The 12,077-nt window shown below is 33.2% G+C and overlaps 1 protein-coding gene across 5 annotated transcripts in view; it reads right to left on the reverse strand.

The window, feature by feature from the left end:
• Nucleotides 1-12,077, reverse strand: part of LOC118201852 (SEC14-like protein 2) — an 89,933-nt gene that overhangs the window by 39,411 nt on the left and 38,445 nt on the right. For all 5 annotated transcript variants that reach the window (XM_035374014.2, XM_085814548.1, XM_035374012.2 and 2 more), the window contains one exon: nt 5,192-5,296. In XM_035374014.2, the coding sequence (XP_035229905.1) occupies nt 5,192-5,245 (54 nt within the window). In that variant the 5' untranslated portion in view covers nt 5,246-5,296. The remainder of the gene's footprint in view (nt 1-5,191; nt 5,297-12,077) is intronic.

Here is a 12,077-nt window from a genome sequence, read left to right on the forward strand (position 1 = left end):
AATTAACAGTTAAACGAATTTTGAATTAAATCTACTTAGTCGACAACGCATAAACCACATTAGAATAAATGCTCTCTTTAAAGTTCACTATATTTATTTACCATATCGACAATTCGGCGCTAGGTTCACTTAACAGTGTTACATCCCATTCATTTTATAACTCCGTTAGCACAAAAATTATATCATCTGAAGAATTACCACATGTTCTATTCAAATACTATAATAAATCTAAAACGATGTATAAAAGAAATTAAACAAATAAAAAAGAAACAGTTTTTAGCACACTATTTAGCGCCTCTTGCCTAATGCGCATGCGCTACTAATAAATTCAGTTCTCACTTCGCGGCAAGGCAAAAATACGTAAAAACTCAAAATATTTTCATTAAAAATGGAATGATATAGGAAAATATTAAACACCAAGTACAGTTAAAACAATTAAAAAACAATTTTTACAGTTAAAATTACAATTTCTACGCAAAAACAAGCTAATAACTTGAATGATAATTCCAGGATGAATTAAACATAATTTAATTCGCAATAATAAACGAAGACGTTACTTGGTTGTTGCAAAGCTTGTTTCTCTAGATTGGCAACGAATCCACTATTCTGCTGAGTTTCAAATGTAAACAAATATGGCTGCCATGCTAAACAAAAATTAGGCTTAGCTGCACTTAAAAAGATTTTAAATTGTTCGTAATTCCACAATTATTGCATCCGGCTACTCGTTTTTGAGTTATGCGAGATAAATACATACATTAGTACGTACAAACGCCACGAAAAAATCTCTTTAGAATTCATTTTAAATCAGTTTTATAATTTCCTTTTGGGGGGAAGCGTCCTTTGCCTTACGCACAGATGTCAAGCAAAAACATCGTTAAATTGCATTCGATAGTGGTCAAAATGGATATTTTCCTTGAAATATGCTATCCGAAATTTTTCGCGATTACAATACTTCCTTTTTACTTTGTACAAGGAAGTGAAAAGTGTGCTTTTAACGTACAGTGAGATTATTAGTAAATAAGTGCACAGAAGTGCGGTTTTTTAAAGGAGATTTGTAATGCACGTTTTATTTAATGTGTTTAAGTTCTCACGACTGCCCGTCATCCATGAAAAAACAAAATACATCATAATAAATTCTGAATGTTGCAGCTATCGTTATTAACTTCTGTCTCAAGACGAGATAAACAGGTGAAAATAGAAATAGTATCTCAGTAGCAGTCATTCATTCAAACATTGATGAAGTCGTTTGTTCTTATAGCAGTTTAGCTAGATTTCTCTTTAATTATGAAGACACTATTCCTTCGAAACAAGGATTAAGCAAGTACAATTCGATAGTAAATTATGTTTAATATTTTAAGATCCTGCTAATTTGTAATGACAACATGTTCTAGCCAATGCGTAGAGCGCACTGTCAAAAAATGCTTTAAATTTCAAAGAACTTAAATCTGGAAATGCATTATAAGCACTCCAGTATTCAAATCATAATGGATTCCATGGAAGAAAAATATGTTTCTAATCTCATCATTGACAATCCCTTCAGTTTTTGTTTAGATTTTGTTTTCTTTTTTAATAAATGGAAGGGAATAAGCAATTTGTTATAATTGCTTTTATTAGAAGAAGGTTGTTGATTACAGTAAAACTAAAGTTATCCGAACTTCGTCTATCCGAATCGCTGGTTATCCGAATAGCTTTCAGGATTTAAGAAAAAAAAATTAAGATGGAAACGTAGTATTGGACAGTCAACGATTTCAGACATTAAAAGGAGTTAAGCTACAATTTTGAACTTCTTGTCACTGCTTGAAAACGAAGATGGAATGCTCTTTAAGAAAATCAATAAAGGCAGCAACAAACAAAAATTTAGAAGATGTCGTTTTCAAATGGTTTTTGCAGCAACGTTTTATGGGTAACTCAATTTCGTGTCCGATTCTTTGTGAAAAATCTAAGCTAAGCTCAAAAGCCCAAAAAGAGATACTCAGCAAGCAATGACTTTCAGCACTTTCAGCACTGTATGATACGTACATAAAAGTGCTGGCCTTTTTAATTTAATTAATTAAAACCTGTTTTTTAAAAAAATAGTTTTTTCCTTCCATTTTCAACATTTTTATTGTATACAGGAATTAATTTAAGTGCATGTAGACCCTTTCTTCGGAAAAAATCAAATTAACCGATTTTTTGATTATCCGAATGGGGTCCGGTCTCAGTTGATTCGGATAAATAGAGTTCTACTGTACATTGTATAGAGATATTTCAATTACTTAATCACCGCGTAAGGTTTCATTTTAATTAACCAGTTATTGTGTTATTTTGGGCTTTCTATACTATATATCATCACTGCTAATTTTGTCAACTTTCATCAGAATGTAAATTAGGTTAAAATTATAAATATGATTTCAGTGTATCAGACAGCTTTTGGTAACTGAGTCTAGCCTTTACTCTAGATTTTTGCTATTGTATTTAACCTGCCAGCAAAATTTTCTTTGCTGCCGTTTCTTCATAAACGTTTAGCTAAGATTTAGATTAGGTTTTAATAGTGCGTTCTACATATGATGTAACTTGATCTTGTGTCCAAAGCTGTTATTTCTACCAACTCGCAAGCTAAAGGTGTTCTGTTTCTTTTAATCTGCAGTTCGTATAGTCATCAGGTCGAGCTAAAAAAAATTTTAACTCTGGTTGTGTTAGCTCTAGCTAAAATACCGCACGGAATGATATGTCTTTCCACAGTCTTCTACGGTTACAGTGATGAATTGGGGTTTTAGAATTAATAATGTAACTGAAAAACTGTTTGGAAGGCAAAAACATTTAGTAACAGTATGAAGTCATAAAAAGTTTATGGAGAGATTTTTGCCAGGTAGCACTATAAGCAAATTATTTAAGTGTTACAAAACTGGTCAGAAAAAATAAAGATTATTTAATTTTGCGATTTAAGTCCCCGAAGTCTTATTCTTAACGATCTTAAACTATTCCCTTCCTCTAAAAAAAATTAATTAAATAAATTCTGAAAGCTTTCAGATTTTATATTACGCCCAAAGGGGCTTGCCTTTTTTAACGTTTTCTGTGTTACGTTTATTTATTAAAAATCATGTACTTCGAACTTAAACCATAAAATTCAATTCAACATTAATATCGCAAAGTAATTTTAAAATGAGCATATCTTTAGAATTTCCGATACAGTCTCGTGCGCTGGAGCTAATTTTTTTTCCCCCCACCTCCGCCGTACTGTGTTGCTGTTTCTCGCTTTGAAACCGTTTAGTTTCCTAATCAAAAACTCATAAATGCTTTACAAAATCTGAAATAAGTAATAAAACAAATCTGAAATAAGTAATAAAACAAATTACAAATTTGGGCTTCCAGATGCCCATATTCGTAGGATGATTACGTTATTCAAAACTGGATGGCTCTACGTACCATTGTCTCATCACAATGCGAGAAACATACATACATTTATGCAGATTATTCATTATTTAATTTCTTTAAATATAACACAGGCTGATAATATTTGATGGCAACAGTTTGAAAAGTGAATGGACGCAAAATACCAAAAACGAAATTAATAGACCTTCTGAGCTAACGTTCCTTTGGGCTAAAAAAAGGTTGAAGCCTCTAATTGTTTTTTGACCAAAATGATTTTAAATTTTATCCTCTAGAGAAAATTATATATATTCTTCATTTGAAGAGTTAAATTCCTCGAAATTTTCAAGATATATCAACATTTTTATGACTTTGAAAACCATTTTTAATACAGAATTCAGTTCTCGTTATCAATCCGTACTTAGTTTCTTCTTAGATTTGTTCCTCTATTGTCTAATAGATGGCGCTGTGCTTCCTTGTGCAACTATATAAATTCAAACCCTCTCATTTTGAAATTGCCAACTTTCTAAGCGTAACATGTGACCTCGAACTAGCCGGGTTTAGGTGCCATATCCTCCTGGTGAACTCGACTGCCTAAATCCAAAATGTTAGGGCCCAAAACTAATTTTAAATGACTCTAAATTTGCTAGCTGTTAGCGTTAGTTGTTTCGTCATAAGAATGAGGGAAAATGGGACTTGGTTATTAGGATTACGGCAAAGCACGCAAGAGCAATATGCCCTTAATGGAAGGGATACCTTCGAGAAAGAATTTTAAGGTATGTGTGTGGGAGGGTTCCGAAGAATGCTGCGTTTAAGACTACAAGCTGTCTTAACCCAGCCATAATATTAATGTTGTTTCTTATAATATTTTGCTCGACTGAATGCTTTACTTGTACTTGTTAACCAAATCGTACTCATTTAAAACAGCAGTAAAGAATTAAAAAAGAAAAATTACCGCCATGTTTTTTAAAAGCTTAATCACGTTAAAAATATCTGCACAATTTCGTCTGTAGTTATTAAAATGTGCGACTGTTAGAAACATAAAAACGATTAAAGTTGAGTATTTGAATCAAAAAGTATATCAACAAAATAAATGATTTTTTTTTTTTTTTTCGGTCCAAAGGGGCAATTTGCCCAGAAGGACTATTAATTTCGTTTTGGCATTTTGCGTCGATTCACTACAAGCGTTGTTTCACTTTTCAGATTGTTGCCACCAAATACTATCGCCCTGTATTATATTTAAAGAAATTAAATAATCGTCAAGAAATTCGGGAAAAAACTGCTCCAGAAAGATCAAATAATTCGTAGCATTCAAATGGTCCTCACTCTTGCTTCTTTTCCCATCTTCTACCTCTGCTACCACTTACCGCTGAAAATTTCCGGTTATAGGTTCCTATGCAATTCTTAATCCTTTTGATGTGCCCTACCTCCCCGGGAAGTTTTTCGCAATATTTACGGTACACGCTGTATATATATGTAGGTGGTTCTAAGAATCGCAACTGCAAGAGCAATAAGATTTTTAAGGTCTGTTACCTCAAATATAGACCCAAAAAAATTCAAAGTTACAGAAAATTCAGGTTTCTTTTGCCCATACGTTAATATTTTGCACTGATATAAGGTTTTTCTCTCAGCGCGAAATAGGAAAAAATAAAATCACATATGCACTCGGAGACAAAAATCACTGTTATTAAAATGCTAGTTTAACGTGCTAGCACTTACACCGAGAAAGGACGCAGGAGGAAATGCTATAATTCCTAATAGTTTTAAAAAATAAATTGCGTCTCAATGACAATAAAACTAGGAGAATAATATACATATATTTAATATTGCATTCAATTATTACCTCTGCTAGGGCTTGTTTTTGGTTTGGACTCAGATCCTCCATGTGTCCACTCATCTTTCCGTTAAATTCCTGCTATCTGTCCTTGTCCATGCGATTTTAAAATACCTGAAAAAAGAAAAAGGTAATGCATATATCAAAACTACAAGGTACACATTAAGCAATTAATCATTTAAAGTTATTAACAAGTACAATTGAATAAAATATAACAAATCGAGATAGCAGTGCAATAATGTCGCGGTAAAAGTAATAAAATGTAATAAATTTGAAACTGTAAATTTTAAACTCAACCCTGCTTTTTACAGTATTTTAGTTCACCAGCAAAGTATTAATTTCTTTTCGTATGGTATTCATTTCAAAATGTGTTTTAATAGAATTTCTGACGAGAAAGCCCCGATGATTTACTACACTAAAACCCCATTTCTGCGAATCAAATGGAAAGAGAGCATTTCCAATAACTTTCTTCTTTCTCTCGGAGTGGGCAAATGTGAACTATTTTAACAACTTAAATATACAAGTAGTTATGTATATTATGCAATAAAATACGCTTACATATCGATATAACTTCAAGAAATAAGTGTCACATAATCCATATTTAATAATTAAAATTTGCATTTCAAAATGGCTTTTCATTTGATATATTGATAATGTTTTTCTACGTGTAAGATAAATATCGATAGTTTGGGAATTAAAAAGAAGTAGCGAAAATCGCTGATTTGCATCCGATAAATAATTTTTACGCTTTCCTCTGTTGACCGCCTTATTGTACGAAGGTGGTTGCGTTAATATGTAAGTATCTTTAATTGCTCAAAATATGGTTTTGTTTTAGTTCTTCTTCTAAATTGTCTTCTGTCATTAATAGGAAATTAAAATAAAAAAGGTGATCTTGATGGGCATTATGAATTCGCAGGAGAGCGTACATGGAGGCTGAGTACAGAGGAATTCCTATATGAAAGAGTACTTACTTATTATCGCAACAACCTCAGTAGAAGTTGTCAAATTTTCATAATGTGCGAAACTCTGGCATCCATGCCCTAAATCAAGTCAATTTGTGCACCAACTTCAGTGTCTTTTTGCCGAGTTGGACCAAAAGTAAACTCAAAACGTTTATATTAAAAGGGAGAGAGCTTTTAAATGCAGAATAACGTAATCGAACATTACTTTCTGATCAATAGCTTTTATGATCAGAAAGTAATCACGATAAGACATCATATTTATGATGAGAGTAATGCACATTAGATTATTATCCATTCTTTTCAAGTTGATTACACATTCATCCCCAAGATTTAATCAAAGTAAAAGGAAGACATTTAGAGTACTTAAGGCTATCTAAACTTTTATACTTCCTTCATATGTAAAAATTAATGATATGATGATCTTTTTGAGCTATTTCGCTTATTTCAAAGATTTATCTGTTTTCAAGACAATTATGCGAATCATTGTCAAAAAATACATTAACAAATTAACTCGGATACTGTACTTTTGCCAATGGTAAATTAAGAATAATGAAATCAAAGCAATCATTTATGTAAATAACAGAGCAAAATTAATCTATCTTCCTTATCGCAATAACATAGCATTTGAAAGACGGAACAATCAAGTAGCCAAACCAAAATTATAAAATCAAACAGGTGACTTTTCCTGATAATCACAGTCAAAACTTCCTTTCATTTCTAACAGAGAAAAACCTATTACTAGTCACGAAAAATTTTAATTTACGAATTTAAAGGAAATATTTTTTTGTGTGTTCTATTGTAGTCCGTTGCTAAAAATGTTTGCGGAAAATACTCGCAGGGGCAATTTTGTTTGAAATTATTATGCAATCACGTAGGAAATAACATTCGAAAGAATATATATACTTATATATATTCTTTATTTTTCTTATATATATCCAGCTCTTTTATCATTTCCGGAAGCAGCGGAAAAATCTCTCTTTTTGTTACCTATATCTCTTTGGCATAATAACCGTCTCAACGTTTTCGATAGCCTGAAGAGTCTGAAAAAGTTGAGACGGTAGAATTGTTGACAAGAGAGAACAATAAAGTACAAGATGAGAAATTTGGAAAATAATGTGGTTATAGCATGATCTGTTCCTGATCACAGAAGCTCAGCTTTCTTTGCTCAAGTGCCCTCGCGATGTCGCATTTTGAGTAAATGGTCTAAAGATACTTTAACTCTTTGAAGACTAAAACGCCCGAGACATCCTTTCATTCAAACAACCAGAACCGGCCGAAATGACCGAGATTGCGATGTTCTTTTCTCATTTTTCTTTCTTTTCTTCTTCTTTTTTTCCTTGCCGCTAAGGTATGCAGTAGCAATTTCCCCAAATGCACTGTAACAGTTTATTACAAATAGCTTGTCTTAAAAGGGTAATGGAAACTTCTTTGTTAGGAAGTAGGAAGGATGTAATTAAAAAGAGAGTAATTAATTCAAGAAAATCAAAGAAGGTGGCAACAAACAAAAAAATAGAAGATGTCGTTTTCATGTAGTTTTTGCAGCAAAGTTCTACAAGAAAATCAATTTTGGGTTCGATTCTTTATGAAAAAGCTAAGATCTTAGCTTAGAAGATCGGTTGTTCATCATTTAAAGCAAGTAACGGCTGTCTAAGAAATTTTAAGTGCAGGCACTGCGTCCTTCAAACAGTTTACTTTGACCGAGATGTTCAGCAAGCAATGACTTTCAACACTTGTAAGTACTGTGCAGTACGCTATATAACATGTACGTAAAAGTGTTGCCTTTTTATTTTAATTAAATAAAGCCAATTTTCTTTAAAAATATTTTTTTCTTCTATTTGCAACATACTGTACATAGAGTAGTTAATTAAAGTGTACGTAGACATTTTCTTCGGGAAAAAAATCTAGTTATTCGAATTTTTGATTATCCGAATGGGGTCCGGTCCCAATTGATTCGGATAATTGTAGCTTCCCTGTGCTATTAAAGTCTTTGCGTGGCTGTCTATTTGTTTGTCTGTTTTTAACATCATCTCCTCCGGAACGGCGGAGAGTGGAATTTCTAAAGAGGTGCCCGCGGATTCCAAAAATTCGTGAAAAGCTATTTATACAATTCTCACCTTCGTTCGTTTGGTTTATGTGATTACGGCAAAGCCTCGAGGGCTAACTGCCTAAAGAGAGGGATGCCTTGGTGGAGGCCCTCCTGAGAAAAATTGGCTCGTATAGACGTTACTCATGGGGAAAACCACGAAAATGCGCATGCAGCCAGCCCGTTCGCGGGATTTGAACCTCGTACCGAACTACCAGAGTTCAGGGACATTACCGCTAGGGTGCTTGTGAGAGCTCTCCTCTTTCTATGTACGAGATAATTAAAAGCTCTGAGAACGTTAATTTTCGCACCTTGCAAGTTTTTTTTTTTTTTTTTTTTTTTCTGAACTTCGTTGCTGTTCAACGAAGCACGGTGAAATTTTAAAATTGCCATCCGGCTTTTCTAAAAGCAGGTCGACTAATTTTTTTTACGGAATCTAGCAGCCCGTTTATTATTATTAAAATATGTAAACCTAATTTCATTCATACTGAAATGCTTTAATAAATTTTCTTTTTAGGTCTACATAGAATTTAAAAATTTTGCTTTACTTTATAAAATGCTTGCCCGCGAGTTTCACTAAAAATTTGATACTAATGTGAAAAAGACCAACAAAATGAGATGTTAATACGATGACAATCAAAATCTTCAGATTTAAATCTCACGTGAATTTTTCTCCCGAATTTTTGGCCAAGAATACAGTCTTTTTTCTCCCGCTTGCAATTCATCTATAGAAACTTCGCCAACTGTATGACCGATGCTGGGCTTTGGTGCACGTCATTTATTTGTAATGCTGCGGGATGAAATCGCTTAAAGCGTATGTCCAGTATGTCAGCTAAACCGCGCCCATTAAGCATTCTTAAAATATGCTGTATACACAGTTTTTGTTGCATTTCGTTTAAACTTTATTTCCTAGCATTTCATTATAAATATATTTCTCATTCAATTAATTCAGTTCTCACTTCGCGGCTAGGCAACAACATAAAAAAGAAACTCAAAATATCTTTATTAAAAATTGTAAAATACAGAAAACTATAAAACACCAAACACAATTAAAAATTGTAAAAAGAAACAATTTTTACAATTAAAAACGTTTCTACGCAAAACCAAGCAGTTCGGACAACGGACAGGAAGATAAATATGTTGGTGCACAAAATTTAAAATTAGCTTTTGGCCCCACTGGGTAAAAAGCATTGAAGTTATTCCAGCAGCTGACTTAATTCACTATTCTAGTAAAAGTTTCAAATGTAAACAAAAAGCAGCCTAGTTAGGCTTAGCGCCCTTAAATTTTCAAACTGTTGATCATGCTTGCATGCAGATTAACTACAGGCATAAAAACCTTAACCGAAACAGAAGAAAAACATAATTCAATCACTTATAAAGCAAATTATATACAATTTATCAACATACAAGAATAAAAAAACTGAGCTGACCCTGTCGAGTAACACAATCGATATATATATATATATATATTTGGCGCGGCCGATTGCAATGAAAATGGGAGGTGCGTAACAATATGCTATAGCAGTCCCATATACTAAATTTCAATGTTCGACGGCTACTCATTTTTGAGTTATGCGAGATATATACGTAGTACAGACATTACGAAAAAATGGCTTCCGAATCCGTTTTAAATCCATTTTGGAAAAAACTGTCCTATGTTCTGTCCGTACGTATAGATGTCAAGCAAAAACATCGTTCAAACAGATTCGAGAGCGGCCGAAATGCGTATTTGCATCGAAATATGATACCCGAAATTTTTCACGATTGCAATATTTCCTTACGTGGTGTAAGGAAAGCTGAGTGAGTTTTTTAGTGTACAACAAAAGGTGGTATCGGTTCCATAGTGTATTTTTTTCAGACATTTTAAAATGTTTCACGCAATAATGAATGATTAGCACATATCACCAATCAAGGAAAATAAAAATGATGTCCAAAATGCTCAAAAGAATATCGTCACAGTTCAATTTAAAAAAAAAAAAAAAAAAAAAAAAAAGGCGCTGTTTTGATGTTAGGCAATACACATGAGAAATCTCACACAGATTTTTTTCGGTGCTCTGAAAAATATTCTCAGTCAACACATTGCGAATGATAAGAAAAGTAGTATATAAGTAAAGCTTGCCTTAAGAAAGTCTGTTTTTACGCTGCATTGGTGCTTTGATAAAGCGACCGCCACTTATCGCACATTTCATGACAAGATAAAAAATGGAGAGCTGTTCAAATATTTTTAGCTAGCTATTTATTTGTTTATAAAAATGGAGCTTAATTAAAAGTTAGCAAAAATTTTAAGCAATACATTTGCATGAAGTTTGATGATTTGACCATCTGTTATAGCTAAGGTAAAACAGAATTGATATTCACAATTTTAAAAGGTGATAGAACATGTCAAATATTGTATCTGGTGGAATTTGAAAATATGAAAAACAGAAGCACAGTAAATACAAAGAATGTGAAGAACGAAATGTCATTCTTAATCACAGACAAAATATAATACTTACAAAAAATGCTCAAATTAATGACCAGCAACTGTAATACGTGCATTACAGCAATGATGGATCTCGTTTACGAGATGCAGATTCACTCTTCTGAAGACCTTTCTACAGAATTAGCATCTTTTCTCCAGCTGTACGTCACATGCTAGGTATCTGTTGTCGTTCAGATGCATGTATTATGGTTGATAGTCATTTATTCAGACAGTTCTTGAAAATATCCGTGATTAAAACGACTTTTCATTCTCCGCGTTCTTCGTATTTATTGTATGTCCGCGTTTATATTTCACCAAACACTTTGCTATGAAAACTGTTACTTCTGCTGTGTCCTATCACTCGTTAAAGTTATGATCATCAACTTGGTTACACCTTATATATATGTAATTAATAAAATTAAAAGGAAAAGTCGGAACTAAAATTGTAGAGACATTAGGTATTTTCTGGAAGCAGGCAAGATGAAAAATATGCAACGCCTTCACCGGGAATCGAACGGCGGAGGTCTTGAATACGCGCCGAGCGCGCAGACCACCACACCACGAAGGCATGCCAAGAAGGCGGGAGAAATACTTTATATACTTTCCCTTTTAAAGCCAAATCCTGGGTGTGGAGAATCACCATCCAACACCATTTAAGTTCGGGCGCCACTGTAGAGACATTAGGTATTTTTTGGAAGCAGGCAAGATGAAAAATATGCAACGGCTTCGCCGGGAAACGAACGACGGACCATTTGAATACGCACCCGGCGTGCAGACCGCCACACCAGGAAGGCATGCCGAGAAGGCGGGAGAAATACCTTATAAAATGATAAATTATAATTCTTATTTATGAAGACCCTAACCAATTCTTTCTTCATGAACGACGTAACACAAAAAGACTACATGTAAAATTAAAAGAAACTTCAAATACGTATACTAAACTGAAATTAATATAAAATAGAACCATAAACAAAAAATATGTATTAATCTCCTCTTCTAACGTTTCAAATAGAACTTGTCAAGGAAAAAGCGTTTTGAAGCCCTAAACCAAGCTGATTAATGAAATCCAAATATTTGTTTCGCTCCTCTAAATCATTTGAGACATAAAACCGCTATATTAAAATCAAATCTTCAGTTTTAAACAATATTTAAGTGGCTCTTAAATGTTTAGACCTTTTCCCTACATGTATTCGCGACCCCAGGGCTAGAAAAGTAATATACAAAAGTAGAAAAAAATTTAAAATAAAAAAAGTTTTATGGCAACTATATATATACTCGTATAATACAGAGTGATTCTAAATTGCTTTTACAAATTAAGAGGGGGTGATAGTACTCATCCAGATGAAAATAATTACCATAGAACATAGAGTAGCATTCCACTCTGAGAGG

Source organism: Stegodyphus dumicola, chromosome 4 (genome assembly GCF_044657685.1).
Source record: "Stegodyphus dumicola isolate Sdum_Otavi_A_Nest chromosome 4, ASM4465768v1".
NCBI lineage: Eukaryota > Metazoa > Arthropoda > Arachnida > Araneae > Eresidae > Stegodyphus > Stegodyphus dumicola.